At 44.6% G+C, this 16,234-nt stretch overlaps 1 protein-coding gene across 1 annotated transcript in view; it reads right to left on the bottom strand.

Moving 5' to 3' along the window:
- TMTC2 (transmembrane O-mannosyltransferase targeting cadherins 2) overlaps positions 1-16,234 on the bottom strand; it is a 624,329-nt gene that overhangs the window by 50,878 nt on the left and 557,217 nt on the right. The window contains exon 10 of the mRNA XM_085652968.1: positions 3,842-3,956. Coding sequence (XP_085509094.1) covers positions 3,842-3,956 — 115 coding nt within the window. The remainder of the gene's footprint in view (positions 1-3,841; positions 3,957-16,234) is intronic.

Raw genomic sequence — 16,234 nt, forward strand, 5'->3', positions numbered from 1 at the left:
CGTGCAATGCAAGGGCAATAACAGTGACGACAAGAAAGGGAAAGAGCCAAAGTCTTCATATTTAGACTGAAAAGAGTGGAAAAGGAGTGAAAGTCTATCTGGCAAAAAGAAAGACTCAGCAGGCTTGCTAGTAATAGTACCCACATAAAGAGGTGCATGCTGGGTAGGGTGACCGCATTCACTGAACCAATTTTGTCTGCGAAAATGGGTCTTCTATTGGGGCTTTAAATGCTATGAATGGCGGGTCTTCAAAGGTGTCGGAGGCGAGCCCTCGAAGACAGCTATAAGATCAACATTTTATTGTATATAAACAATAATATGCTGCACTCAACCCAAAATAGGAAAGGTTCAGAGATACTGAATACATTTGCATTGCATTTCATATTTTAATTAAATATGTTTTAACACTGTTGGCCCTACTAAGAATGCTATCCAAATTAAAGGTTTATCACCGATTGACGGTAAAATAAAACTGGCGTGCATGAGTTAAGGGGACAACGCATCCTTTTTAGGTGTTCTGAGAACATACAAGCTCTTGTGATCAATACATCAAAAATAAGTAAAGAGAGTGATCGAATTCTGGTTTAGCTCTCTCCAGCCATTGACCTTCATGTGTTTTGCCTGGAGCCCATTGGTTGGATGGGTGATCTGTCAAGGTCATGGCATTTTGAGGATGGTAACACTGTCCTATTTTTGCTCCAATTAGATTTTTGGGGCATTCCTTTTGCTAAACTGCTGGGATGTGTAACTTGAATTTGATACCCAATTTGTGTTCTTTGACTGCTTTGCTGGCAGGAGGACATTTTACTTGCCGATTTATGTCTAAACTGTTTACTGTCTGGATTCTAAGCTTGCCATCAAAGGCGGCGCAGTGCTATTCATTAATTGCTCTTGCGCATTAATTTGCTTTAGTTTCATGTCACAATAAAATGGTGGCTTTACCGCTTTTTTTTTTTAATTCACAAAATAGATATGTGCTGGCACATAGTCTGGCCCTTCATCAAAAATGTTTAAAATGCAATGTTTGCTGTGTATGTCTTTTTAAACTTTAACCAGTTTCAACACAAACTTCCTCGCCTGTGTCTATTTCATAACACTGATTTGGGAGGACAGCTTAACTCTGATAATGCTATCTGTTTAGATAAGGTGCCATTTCAAAACCATCATTACAAAGCACATACATGCAATTATATTATTAAACCATTCTTTCTGTTCTCCTCAAAGACTCGCCTGTCTATATTTCATGTTGTGAATTGCAAGCAACAAGATTAACTCATTTATAGTGTCAATTATAATAAACCAATCATTTATAAGCAAAAAAAGCATGCTTCCTTAATAACAGTACACTTATCATAGTTACCACATCTGCCAAGCCTATCTATCAGACGCATCGAGTCTGCGTACCATAACTACCATCTCTACCTATCATACATAGAACACCTTCCCTATCACAACGGACCTACCTTCCATAGCGATCATACCAGAAACGACCATAGCTTCCAAAACTACCTACCTTGCATAACCTACCTGCTACTCTGCAAAGCGCATATCTTACGCCTGCTCTGAAGTTTCAATTGAGTGAAAAAGGGCCAAGTTAAGCCTATGGTATGTCTAGAAAGACATTAATATAATGCAGCATTTTAGGGAAAGCCCTTGAGTGCAACTCACAAGACCTCTAGTGATGGCCGAAGTACTAGACTCTGCATCGGGAAAGTACAGATTGCAGCTTCTGAGGAGCGTGAAGATGTAAAGGCCTTGCTTCATTAAAATTACCAAGACCTGTTAGCTATGTAATACTTGCTTGTCACGTGATGGTCTACAAACTCCAAATCAAAGTCACCAAAAATGGAACACGTGCAGACTATAATGGCCATTCACATATCAAGCACTGACAAAGCCCATAGTCTTCCCCTAAGCAAGACCATCTGGCTTCATGCTATTCAGCAAAAAAAGCACTATGACAGGCCAGCGTTGACCTCGTCATAGTGCTTTTTAGGTCTCGCCTGACCCAGCGCATGCGCTGGTCTGGCGAGACTTATTGAGAGGGCTCCAGAAAGTGCTACCAGGCCAGCCTAAAGCTACAGTGCATGTGCGCGCGCGCCGCTTTTACCGCGATTACTCTCACTTTCGCGGCCGCACAGGCGCTTGGCATAGCCAATAGGTCTCGCTTTTGGGACTTTATAAGTATTTAGTTATGCAACTGTTGCATGGCTAAACACTTATAAGGTCCCAAAGGCGAGATCTATTGGCTATGCCAATGCTTGTTTTATTAAGCCATGTTGCACAGCAGTATACATTGCTGTGCAATGTGTCTAAGACCATTTAACAACGCCAAATAGCACTCACATCCATTTCATGTTTTTTGTTGAGAACAGAAGGGTTGGAGGGGGCAAGAGAAACCATGGGAGGAAGTGGGTTTAGCAACACAACGGACATGAAGAGAAGGATGGTGAGGGCAAACAACACGAGGGAGGAGGGAAGAGGAGGAACACCACAGAGTGCGGATGGAATGCAGGAGGGGGGTTAAACAACTAGAGGGAAGTGTGTGAGAGAAGGGGAGGGGCAACAACACGACGGAGGGCAGGGAGAGTATGGGCAAGCAACACAAGGGATGTCTGGGGAGAGGAAGGAGGGCACTGCAACACAATGGAGAGCGGGAGGGTGGTGGGGGCAGGAGTACAAACAGTGGGAGCGACTGGAAACATATGGAATCGTATAGAGTGTTTGTTAAAAAAAAAGTTAAATAAAGAACTTGCAGGGGCTACAGCTTATGGAAGGACACTGGCTGCAGAGAGGAAAGTGTAACTGGTTCATGCTTTACGGCAGGAATAAACACTTGAGGACCCAGCAGAAAGTAGGAGGCAAGCAGGAGGTGGTGACGAATAGAAGCAAGGAAACAATAGGGACGTTGAAGCCAACCAATGGTAGGTAAGTCTGTTTTTAAGCCTTATTTTTGTTGACAAACGATTTTGCTGACACAGCATGTGCGCTGTCTCAGGCGAAACCTAAAAACTAGAAGCACAGTTTCTCATAAGATAATTGAAAAATGATCTAAGAAAGGTAGATTAAAACCACCTGGAAGAGGTGATGATAAAAGCTAGACACCTTTGTAATTCTGTGAAAAGTTGTTCACTGCAGTATAAGTGAAATGAAAACTCAAATAACTCTCACGGAGCAGGAGAATGGGTGTTCTCAGATCTGCAGTATGGGCAATTATACAGCAGCAAACAAACAAGGCCTCTGCTCTGCCCAGAAGGACGTTTTTCAGCAATACTAAATGCAGAAGAGAATGCACTTTCACGTCATCGCATATTTCTCCACAATTTCTTTATTTTGCGTCTGGATCATGTTCAACATTGTTCTTTGTTTTGATCTAACATCAAAATAAACGTTTATGAAATGAACACTGAAGAAAAGTAGACATGTTGTGCTCAATTGTGCTGAATTTAACTGCTTTAGAAATATGTCACAAAGGAAAATAATATTCAGAGGCAGAACAACAATCTCGGCGTCGCCCAATACGTTTTTCTAACTCGTTCAGATATGTTTATTTTAGGGCACTCCTCCCTACATCGTTTGCTCTCATTGGGTAGAGGGTGATGGAAAGGTTTTTTTTTTATAGAAGAGTGTCAGCACCTTTGAGTAGGAAATAGGTACTCGGGGATAGCGAGTACCTACACTTTTATATTTCTATTTCAAGCGCTCTCGGTGAAGCAAGAAACAACCACTTCTATATATACTAAAAGATCATCTCACTATGCACCTTTTATGGTAAACCGCAGGGAAACAATACAAATGATACATTTAATCAACGCGCTGCAGCGTACTGGACCCAACGTACCGGAGCATGTGAGCGGCATTGAAGACCACGTCGAACTCCGAGCTGTCAAGTTCCGCCGCCTTCTTAGCCATTTCGGCTGCTTCGATTAGCCGCGATTCTTCCAGAAGGAACTGACCTGAAACAGAAATGAACCGGTTCTCTAAGCGGGCAATCATGACCTTAAGAAGAGTGGGCGAAACCATGCACGCGCGCTGCCATTTTAGGTGCATATAGCCAAAGACATGTTTAAAATTTAAAGAAAACAGACCTATTGCGGAACACCACGTATGCATCTCTCTATAGGGGTTTCTTGTATGCAGGAGCACAGAGGAACCTGTATCGCATAGCATTTAAACTATATAAAAATTGCAGATATTTGTAGGTAGCGACCATAAAAAATGCTTCACAGGAGCTTAATGTGCATTGAGGTGGCAAATCCTTAGCGTTGTGCTATTTTAATTTATCCATGCATTGTTGCTCTCGCTCATTGAATGAGACCTATACTTCATCAACCCGGGGATCTCTCTTCTTTGAAACCTAGAACCTGCTGATAGAGCGCAGTGATATTCTGGAAATTGTAGGGGTATATCATATTCATGAATAGTCCGTACCCGCATATATTCTTATGTGTGTTAACTCTAGTTAGTAATTTGTGTTGTAATAATCAATGGTAAATGAAATGTTAGAATAAGTCGTGCCATTCAAGTAACGTAAAAAGGCATTTAGAGGGAATCGTGTAATTCACGATGTTTATTGCAAATGCTTAACAGAGTAGATCAAGTGTAATGTAATGCATTAGATTTAAACATGCACCATATTAAAGTCTGCACATGTAGAAATGATTAATTGTGCCTTAAATTTGATGAAATGTAGTGCTGGCAGATGCAACATTTATAAATGCATGTTTAATTTGATGTCAAAGGCCTAGATGGAGTATTTGCTCTTTCGTGCTATGAAAGGCCTATTGGTATTCCTTATGTTAGCTGGTTTGTGTAGGCCTGAAGTGCATTTTCCCCTGGTAAAGCTCTCATTTGGAGGCAGTCAGCGAAATTCATGCGCGTGCAAGGTTGTTCTGTTCTCATGATTCTTTTGCAGGTGCAAGGACACCGTCCTCGTTAGTTAGACTAACGCCTTTTGTTTTAGGAGTTAGGTATGGAGGAGACCTGTTACAAAGTATTCAGGAATGCCGATAATTGGGAGCCGATATTCTTTCTTGCTGAAGAAGCCGGAGTCCCAAGAACACACCAACCGTTGCTGGACCGAGTACAAGTTTTGGTGGAAAATTACCTACAAGAGGTGCCTGGCCAGAGGAGGTGTTTCAGGGGCGTGTTCTATCGATTGTGCATTTTGTATTAGGGACAGTGCCATGAGGGATGAGTTAGAGAGCCGTTAGAGGGGTAGAAGGAAGGGATCGATTCTTTGAAGGAAGACTTAGAACGAGCTCTGTAGTTCGGCTACTGACCCTTACAACGTGAGTGCACTTCACGAGTGGACACCTTTTCTTGATCTTGCCTAGGAAATGCTAAGTAGGGATGCCACTTTAGTGATAGTGTAGGGATAGATTAACAAATTCCTTTTTGCAGCCACTAAAGAAGGCTAATATTGATGTTGGTGCAGTTATTGCCTGTTTAATATTTTTGGAGTTGCTTATTCTTTTTATGCTGCACCGGATTAGACTGATTCGTAGAGTGGGCTTTGTATTAGTGCCTATGTATTTTTACAACCTCGTCATGAGGTGTTGGTATGTTCAGTTATTTTTGGCTTTGTAATAAAATCCCTAAATTGGAATTGAGTCAGTGATCTTTTCCGAGTTTTTCTAAATTGATCTGTGCTGGGTTTGTCATGAATGCAATGTTTCTCCCCTTTACACTTCTCAGCAGGTAATAAAGGTCCAGTCGACCGAGGATTCTCAGTAACTTTGATAGTAGAATCCGTCATCATCACCGCTCTATGGTTCTCCTGGATTTCACTCCCTTCAGGTAGGTCAGTTTTCTACCCTAGCACCTGCTCCCTCCTCACCCTGCATGGATTCTTTCTCTTCCTTTAGTATCCATCTATTCTCCCTCCAGAGTCGCTCACACGCTACACAGACCGCCTTCGTAGTTCAGCACCTGTCCCACCTTAATGAAGAATCACTCACCCTTCTTTGGGCCTCTCCTTCCAACTGAGGCACCAAATATGAATTCCTCCTCATCTGGGTCAGCCTGTGCATTCCTTTCTAGCCACATATTGCGTTTTTCTACTGCGGTCTTTCTCCTAAATGAGCCCTCATGTCTTCTATGGGACTAGTTCTTCCTCTCACTTGGGCTTATCACCCCTTGCACAGGTTTTCCTTCTTGAGCAGGCACTCGTTCTTTAACACTTATGGGTTTCTCTGTCCTGCCGAGGGTGCTTCTTTCTACAGTAGCACCCATTTTCCTCATGATTCTGGCCTCTCCCCTCGCATGTTATGTTAAAGAAATTTGTATAAGAATGGCGACCTAAAGGCATGCCAGCGCTGATTGAGGGAAACAGACTGTAGACTTCAACTCCCCGGGGTTACTTCACAAACAGAAAGGTGTTTGGCCCTTTTCTGAAGGACAGTTATCAATTGTCTGCAGGGAAAGGGGCAGGATGTTTCAGAGTTTATCTACATTGTACCTAAACAATCTTCCTCCCTCTCTAGCCCTCTTCACGGGTAGCTCGTCGGCATTCATGGTGTGAGAGGACCATAGAGGCACAGCCACCTTTTACTCCTCTTGTGGCCCTTCACCCTACTTTTTCTGTAACCGGGCAGCTGTTCCATCAACATCCCCTGCAGCTCTTAACCAGTATGGATCATCAGCATTCCATCTTTTCCCTACACATAGGTCAGTCCTGATTACCCTAAGCCCAGCTCTCTACCCCCTGGATCATTCTCCCACTGCATAGATCCTATATCTCTGTAGCCTAGAAGTGTTTCCCTGGAGGAGAGTTTATTACAACTACTCATTTTTTAAAGAGGTTAGGGGTTCCAGTAAAATCAGTCACTATTAATACACTGTAAAGAAAATCTGTCAAATGCAACTGCAAGCTTGACGTCACACTCGAGTGTGCATGACATGATGGGGAATTCAACAAGAAAAAGGGTGATGAGAAATCGATATTCAGTTTTCTTCCAAGGCTTTAAGATCTGCACAAAAAATAGATGTGTTATGTGTCGAGTATGCAGATGTGTACTGTGCAACTGTATGCATGTATGTGTGAATATATGTTCTCAACTGAGCTGATGACATTGAAAGAAAAATATATAGGCAATTGTTGGCAGACCGAAAGCCACACACACTTCTCAACACGGTTGCTTTACTTTTATTGGGCACTATCCAGTGGTGTCCTGCGCATACAGGGAGGTAGGATCCTGTCCCACCAGCACCAGCCGGCATACACTGAGAGGCTGCTCTCCGCAGCCTCAAGATTCTGAAAGAAAAACAGACAAATTGTAACAATGTCACATAGTCCTGTTTTTAGTTCCTTCGACAGTGAACTGAGTGCATAGTGCGCATGGCAGCAGCACAGGGGAGGGAGTATCTGAAGGGCACCACAGATCATGCATGTTTGGGGATGCTGATCTTTCCTACCGCCTCATACATCCAAAACACATACACATGACATGCATGCACACACAGCCATGTTGAGGATAGGAGGCCCTATGGCACTAGCACAATCTTTGCATAGTGACGCCATACACTGTTTGAAGTCGTGATAAGGTGGACCTGACCTGCAAATGATCACCATAAGCCTAATTCTAGCTTCTGATAAAGCAGTTAGAAGGCCCCCAACCAGACATAACAAGCTCGCAGAGCCCGCCCAGCCACTGTAAAGAGCCTTGGAAAAGGCCTATCTGCTGGTAAAGTTCCATTTCACTGAAACAAGGAAGGGCAAGTCTGTGCTATAAGATGAATGCACTGTGCAAACGGTCACTGAGTGACAAGAGCTGCCCAGGGTCACATCAGAAGCAGTTTATAACTCACTTCAAAGAACCCTGTCTAAAAATGGCACCACTCTATACAGCAAAGCCGCCATTGCTGCCCTTACCTTGACAATGTCGCTTCTTTATGCACCTCAGGACACTAGAGCCATCGCCACTACAATCACTACTCTCATGCACCTGTTGCCACCCACACCGTGCCATGCTGCCACCAAAGCCTACCACCACAGCCCTCTCTTATATGTCTCCATGCACTCACACTGAAGTAAAACAGGATTCAGTCCTGGACAGCAAACACTGTCTGCTGCTAAAGCCAGCCACAGCCATTGCTATGGCTTTTAAATAGTTCCTTCAGCAAGCAGCAGGAAGCAGTTAAAATAAAAAGGTGACTAAACCCACCACTGTGTTGGCAGTTCTAGAATTATTCCAGGTGCTTGTTGCAGCAGGGTATAGTACTGGCACTCCCAACACAGAGCATGGCCCAAAATGAAGGAAGGCCCTCAAAGACTGGTTGGGTACTGTGGTGATGGGCCCGATCCATGCATGGGAGATAACATGCACGCAGAGCTGGGCCCAGCTATGTTTGTTGCTAGTACCTCCCAGCACAGGGAATCTGTTTCTACAGGAAGTCTAAGTATGCTAAATATGTACAGCATGTGACCAGACGCCATTCCTATTTAGGTCTCGCCTAGGCAGCGCTTGTGCGGTCTCTTCGAGACATGCTGTATTCAGGATATGTGAATAAAGATCTGCCTACTTCCCACCCATCTTTTTAATTGGCTACTGTCCCTGCCCTTTCTAAATGGTGGCTTTTCATTGGTTATTGGGCTTTGTAGTCCCTCCTTAGTAACTCCCTGTCTCTTTTTGTAGCCTCCCATGAGCACGCCCCCTATTCCATGTGTTGTTACGCCCTAGGTTTTAATTACAACCTCAAGGCACTATTTTCTTAAAGGACTTCAGATAGGACACTCACTTGGTCCTAAACAAGGTTCGCAGTGACTACTTTACTGGCTAGCACATCTCACATTTATATTAAACCTCTATAAATTTCCCTTGATCAGCTCCATGTAGAGTACAACCTAATCCGGAATTATTATAATAATTCTTTAGTCACATTTCAAAGCTACTAATTGTATATATTGATGAACTGTGGTACTGTCTTCCATGCAATGCATTATGGGTAGGGTGGATTTACCATATCTTCAAAGTTTATGATGCCCACTAGGGACATCTAGGAGCAGCTTGCGGTACTGCACCTACACATCACACATTTATATTAGAGCGTCTATAAATGTCCCCTTCATCAGCTCCACATAGAGTAGAACTTAATCAGAATTAATATAATAATTGTTTTGTCACATTTCATAGCTATCAATTGTATATATGGACACAGCTATTTGAATTTACTCGTGGTACTGTCTTGCATGCAATGCATTAGGGGAGTACCATATGTGACCAAACGTTTGATGCTCAGTAGGGCTTGGGGTAATGGCAGTTTTGGTGCCTTGCTCACTAGGGGCCTCTAGGATCAGCTTGCGGTACTGCACCTACCACATCTCACATTTATATTGGACCTTATATAAATTTCCCCTCATCAGCTCCACAGAGTACGACCTAACCTAATCCGGAATTAATATTCTTTTGTCACAATTCAAAGCTACTAATTGTATACAAGTACATAGCTATTTGAATGTACTCGTGGTACTGTCTTGCATGCAATGCATTATGGGTAGGGTGGATTTACCATATCTCCAAAATTTAGGATGCTCACTAGGGACCTCTAGGAGCAGCTTGCGGTTCTGCACCCAGAGAAGCAGTGCTGGTGCCTTGCTCACTAGGGACCTCTAAGAACAGCTTGCGGTACTGCACCTAGACATGCAGTGCTGGTGCCTTGCTCACTAGGGAGCTCTAGGAGCAGCTTGCTGTACTACACTGAGACATACAACACTGGTTGCTGGCTCGCTAAGCAATCATTCGCAATGCACTAGGTCTCGCATTACAGAAAGTATGAGCTATTGGCGTTGCGTTTTTATGTGCAACACCAATACCTCAAACTATCAGTAGTGCGAGACCTACTGTTTAAAACTTCCCTGTGGGATCAGAACCAGTTCCGGAGACATAATTGCAAGGGTCTTGAGATTTCTTTCAGTCAGTGGCTTGAGTGCCACTGCTACATCACTGCGAGGGGAGAGATGGTGACATAATTGCATTAGGCTACAAAACCATTATGTACTAAAACGCATCCACTAGGAAGCTGTGATGCACCTTCTCGGAGCTCTGATATTGCTAGTTTCCGAGAGCACTGGTGGAGTCTGATGCTAACACCAGATCCTCCAATATAATTGTGAGGTACTTGCATAAATTCTGGAACTGTGACATTGCTGCCAGGGACTGCTTTTGTCAGTGCAGCGGTTGTTGCATCACTACCAGGAGCTGTGACACCACAACCAGGGAATAGCATCAATACCAACAACTAGGACAACTGTGCTTTGTATGGTTATACCCGCGAGCTGAAGACTGCAACATCATTGGCAGAAACTTATAAGCCTTTGTGCAAGTGAATGAGGATGCGTGTGTTTAGTCGGGTCAAATTATCTCTGGCACGCCCTACTGTACCAAATGCATGAATATTATGGGCATTATGGGTCCCCTCGGCATTATGGCCCATTAGCGATTTAGAGACATTTTGGCGATATCTGTCATGGTGTACCAGACATATTTCTAGGCCTTCTTGGGGACATTCAGGATGAACTTGCCATCAGGAGCCCGTCAGTGATTTGGTGACATACTAATCTTGACAAACTGGCTGTCAGTGACATTTTTGGACATTCTATGCATGCTAGCTATATTTGCATAGTCGCCACCCAATGACACTTATTACCATTCTTGGCAAAATCTGGCTATCCCAGGCATCATGGTGGTAATCCTTCGTTTTTTTATATTTATTTATTGAGCAGGTTGCATAATATACAGTCAGGCCCCCAAGGTAGGACCCACGGCAAACAACAAATGCATGAGTGATACAAGCGTTTTCCATAAGCATAAAAAAAACAACCCACAAGAAGTAACATCCCACATCCCTCCAACCACTTCACCCCCATGGCACATTAGATGATACTATGACCCCAAAGTGGCATATCATCACATGAGGACATTTCTCAATAAGTGACCAGTCCGAAACACAACCAGTGCATCAATATACAGCATCTACTGAAAATCAGGGTTGCTCAGGAGATACACAGATAACGGGGCCCAGAAATCTTTAGGACGTAAAGACTCGGGTAGTTCCTCAGCATATATTCCGAGTTGTTCTTGACAGTAGAGTAAGTCACAGACCCACTTTTGCAGAGTAGGGGTAGTCCTAGACCCCCAGCATTGTGTCACCGCATGGTGGTAGTCCTTGCTGCAATGTGGGCATGCTTGGCAATATAGTCTGACTACCATGACATAATAGTGGCCCATCCTTGCCATATTCTGGCCAGGATTGATAACATTTTTACTATCCCCGCTATAACACCAGTCCATCCTTGACCTATTGATCCAATCCCTGTCATAATTGGCATCTCTGGAATAATCCTGCTGAACATTGTGGAAATGTAATCAAAATCCCTGATATGTGATGATAAATCGACATGAAATATGCCTATACCCGGCAATCAAATATGGGAGTAATTGGTGAAAGTGCAAGCTGATGTTTGTCGCCCAAAAGTATATTAAACATGAAAACCTGGACAACATTTCTGGACTAAATATTATTTTCCTGGAAGTGAGAAGCTGGTGTTTGGAGGAACTGAGCGCATTTACAAAAAAGAAATGCTTATTTTCAGAAATTCACAGACTGATGTTTTGAACCATTTCTGAAGTATATTTAAAGTTAATGTTTGACAGACATTTCATGCCGAGTGTGGGGGGCTTATTTCTTATTTCGATTCCCTGGTACCAAAGGACACTTCCTGCCAAGCTTATTATTTCATGACTTGCCTGAAGGCATTTTGTCTTCTATATTCATAAAGCTTTTATGATATCAGAACTGCTGCTAAAGTCACGGAGCGTGGAGGGTAGGTGTGATGCATGCGATCTGATTCAGTGTCACTTAGCAGCAAGTAGTATTGAGCCTGTGGGTTCTGTGTAGCTCTGCGGTCTACAATGTGTGCTTCTGAGATTAGAATTACATTTGAGTTGCCCGGCCTGCCTCTTCCGCGCAGAGTCTCAGCCACAACAAATGAGCCGCATTTTGTTTGCCGACAGACAATTCGCTGTCTGCACTGCAGCGCCTACTAATTACATCGCGCTATAGTTGTAGGTGGCGAACTGCCTGTGGGCAGCAGGGGGAGGAGGGAAACACCGACGTTGAGAGTGTGTCTGTGTTTGCCCTGCGGTGAATTGTCTGCAGGTCCTGGACATCTGCTGAGAAAGGACTAGACTGAAATAAGGGAGGGAGGAAAGATGTTATATGCATTTTGAAAAGTGTTAAGCCACGTTAGCTTGTATTACAATATATTCTACCTGCTTGTGTGTGATATCTATGCAGCTCTTTTAGCTAATATTGCATCCATGGTGTTGCCATCGTTTTAAGAAAGGTTTCTGAAGAGGCAACAACCCCGGGGAAGGTAAGGTAAGGGTTGTCTCTCACTCAACAAAATGATGAAAATGGGTCAACAATGTGCTTTTGACACTGCTCTTTTTCCAACCCCACCCCCCCCCCCCCGACCTCCTACAGAAGGGGGTCCCGGCTGAGGCCGGGTTGGTCACGTCGCTTCACTCAGTCAGTCAGTCAGTCCGATTCAAGGAAGGTATTTACAACCAAAAACCTTCAAAGTTCGTCAGCTCTTCTAAGCTGCGGCGCACTACGAACACAATGTCTGCCTCAAACAAGCCGAACTGATACAACACAGACACACAACGCACGGGTCACTCGAACACGGAAATTGTACTGAACTGACAACTACAGTGCAAGCACAAGTGAATTATGGAAAGGCTCTACATGCTCAAGGAAGGAATGCAGCAGGAATGCAAGGTACACAGGTACACACATGCACAACTTCTAGCTCCTGTGCAGTACTAACACACAGGGATGGCAGACTCTGCCCAAATCAGCAAGACAAATGACACAACGATGCAGCGCTAATGGAGAGGAATGAGTGTGCAGTAGTGGCACGTTTGTAAGACTTGCAACTGAATATCACATGCACACAATGTGTTTGCTGGATTCATTGGTCCATTTGGGATAACACTTACAATCTTCATCACAAATGTGATGTTTTGTCATGAAACCACTCTGATTAGCCTCATTCAGGACCAAGGAAGAGATTACGTAATCAGTTGAAGATGTGCTTGTCACAACTCATTTGAAAGTGTTAAAACCCAGTCTGACTCCTGTGACTGCAGGTTATCCAGTTCAGCACATGAAGGAAAGCATTGCTGAGTATCCATACAATGTCCTGTCTATGCCGTGGTTAGTTGCAGTATACTACAATCACTAGTAACCGCTCAAGCAGATCAACCATAGCCAGCCAGAGCATCAAGAGGATCGCGGCAGAGGACAGTGGGCTGGCAGGGAAATCTGGAGTAAACCCAACAAGGTTGGCACTGCAGCCATACGGGCAGGGATAGTGGTCTACTGCAAAATGCTTAAAAAAAAACCTACATGTAGTCAACCTTCATTGTATCATTAAATAACCCAGTAGGTGGCATGACGCATCTGCGCGTAGACACCACTTCGCCCCAGAACTGATGCCCACCCAAGAGCATGGACGTCAGTTTCTTTCTCGACACAGTTTGTACCCAAGAACCAATTGTTTGTGCTAGTGTGCAGATCTCTAATTTGGGAACTTTTTAGATGGAAAAAACTTCACTCCACAAACGGGAAGGTGGGAGGGTGGTGAGGCATCTGCGGTTAGATGGAGTATCCACCAGCAAGTACTTCAGTGACAAAGGTAATTAACTTGCTCTTCTGGTGGATACTTTTAACAATAGATGCTTCACTTTCAGAATAGAGAACAGATGTGCATATCTGCTGCTAAGGTTGATGAGCGTAATACAGGAAGCCAATAGCCCAAGAAGCCTCAGAGCCGCTCACTGAGACCCAGGCTGAGGCTGAAACATTGGGATCTTAGCACAATTGTCCTGGAGTCTCTGGTCTAGAGGGAATGTCTGATAACGCACCATATCCAGGATGGCTCCAATGAAAGGGAACCTTTGCGAAGGAGTCAGATGTGAATTTGGCAGGTTGATAATGAACCCTAATGATGTTAGGAGACTCAGTTGTCTGGAGGTGGTCCAAGACGCACTATGGCCATCCCCCTTCAACACCCCATTGGCTGAGGTAGGGAAAGACAGTTACACCCAATCTTTGAAGGTACAAGCCCTACCATCCAATCTCCTGGATCCAGGGCAGACAGAACCCAGGACAGTGTAAGTAATTTGGATTTGTCCTTCCATAGACAGAAATTGAGAGAAGTTGTAAATCTAGAAGCGGACTAAGGCCTCTGCCCTTTTTTGGCACGAAGAACAGGAGTAATATCCAGTTTTGATTTTGAGGCCGGGACTCTCTCTGTGGCTACTTTAGCCAAAAGAGTCTGACATTCCTGAAGCAGGACACACAAGTGGTCCTCCCAAAGCTGCCTTGATGTAGTTGGAAGGGGCACTAGGTTAAAAAGGAATGGCAGGGCGCATCCTCGTTAAACCATCTGCAAGACACACCTGTCAGGTGTTATGGCCTGCCACCCTTAGAGAAAGTGACTGAGCCTGCCTCCCACAGGGTGGTTCCATTCCGCAAAGGACAAACAAAAGCAGCTAGAAGGCTGCTGTTGGGAGGGACCAGGGACTGGGAGGTTTACTTTTCTTGAAGGCCTGAATGTTATGTAGATGTCTGTATGTTACATTCCGTACCCCCAAAGGATTAGGATGCCTGTTGCTTGGGGGGGGGGAGGGGGACATTGGTGTTGCCTATAAGAAGAACCCGTGGCGATGCCTCAGAAGAGGCAATACTGTAAGGAATACTGCCCTGCAGATGAATGCTTTTGCTCAACTTTCCTTTCCAGCGCTCTAGGGTGAAATCAACCTTCTTGTCAAATAGGTAACACCCCTGGGGGATGCCTAAACGTCACCGAAAAGTCTGTTGTTCTCATTCATATGTGGAGCCAGAGCACCACGCTAACCCAGACAGCTCTTCCTGAGCTGTTGATTGTGTTGAGGCCTCACCGTATGACAACTGGTTTGGTATGCACCAAATTGGTGTGGAATTCCTCCAGGACTGCTGGCAAGATCTCTGCAACATAGTCCTATAATATGTGGGAGCACCTAGCAAGCAAATATCTTGCGCTAACTGACCGAAGAACAAGAATAGATATAGAGGACACTTTCTAAAAGCCTTCAGTTTCTTCAACGTCATAACTGGAAGGGTCGTAGGCCAAGTTTGGATTGGTCCTGCTAGTGGAGGCCTGAATCACCAGGCTCCCAGGGGCAGGGTGGTGTGCCAAAAAAGCAGGGTTGCCCAGAGCATTTCTGTTGGCGTTGTGCTACCAGTCTATTTATAGGTGGGTAGAAACAAGGTTCAACCCTGGTTCCTATGAGGATGTCAAGTCAGGGCTTCATTCCTTGGCAGCAAGAACTCAGACAAAGTTTGCCCAAGCTGCAGAACTTCAGTGAGTACATTTTGTTTTTACTTCAACAGATGGTAATTGTAAATCCAGGACGTCAAGCTGCCCGTCTGATGACAACAGTAAATGAGGCTCTCTCTTCGGTTGAGGGACCAGGGGAAGAACACAGACCAGCGTCAGAGGAAGTGTCTAGTCCACTGAACTCTTGTAGGTCCGGATAGAAATTATCATCATCATCATTGTAGGGGAAATCCGTCCCCATCATCTGCATTGGTGCCAAAGGGTAGTTGCTTTGGTCAGAATCTGATCTGAAAAGAAGTTGGATTTCTGGAGGGCGTCTCCTAGGCAATGGTGCTATTTCGTCTGAGTCATAGTGAACAGGGGCCAGGTGTGTTGAAACAATTCAAGGATACGACCTCGGTCAAGATTCGGATAAGAGTTGGAAAGTGCAATAGGGATAGTCATCGTCCTCCGCCATCAGCAGTATCAGGGTCAGCATTAGGCATGGGTCGTGGTGCCACACATGGAGTCCGCTCATGAGTCAGAGCAGAACCCAAAGAAGGGTAAGGAGGCACAGACCGCGTCAAGACTCAACCTGCCAGTGGTAACCTGACTTGAGCCCTCCACAGAACCTTGGGGACCGAAGGCGCACTAGAGGGATTCGGCAATGTGCCAAAGATTCGCACCGTGGCTCCCTTGAAGGCCTCAATCTCTAGCAGCCTCACAGGAAGGCCCCAGAAATATGGGGTGCATCGGGATCAGCTATACACTCAGCTTCTCAGCGGGTGACTGGGAACGAGACTAAGGGGCACCTTTAAGTCCATATGACTTTTCTGCAGGAGAGTGGCAATCCTAGGCCGAAGTCTA

This window comes from Triturus cristatus, chromosome 4_1, assembly GCF_964204655.1.
Source record: "Triturus cristatus chromosome 4_1, aTriCri1.1, whole genome shotgun sequence".
NCBI lineage: Eukaryota > Metazoa > Chordata > Amphibia > Caudata > Salamandridae > Triturus > Triturus cristatus.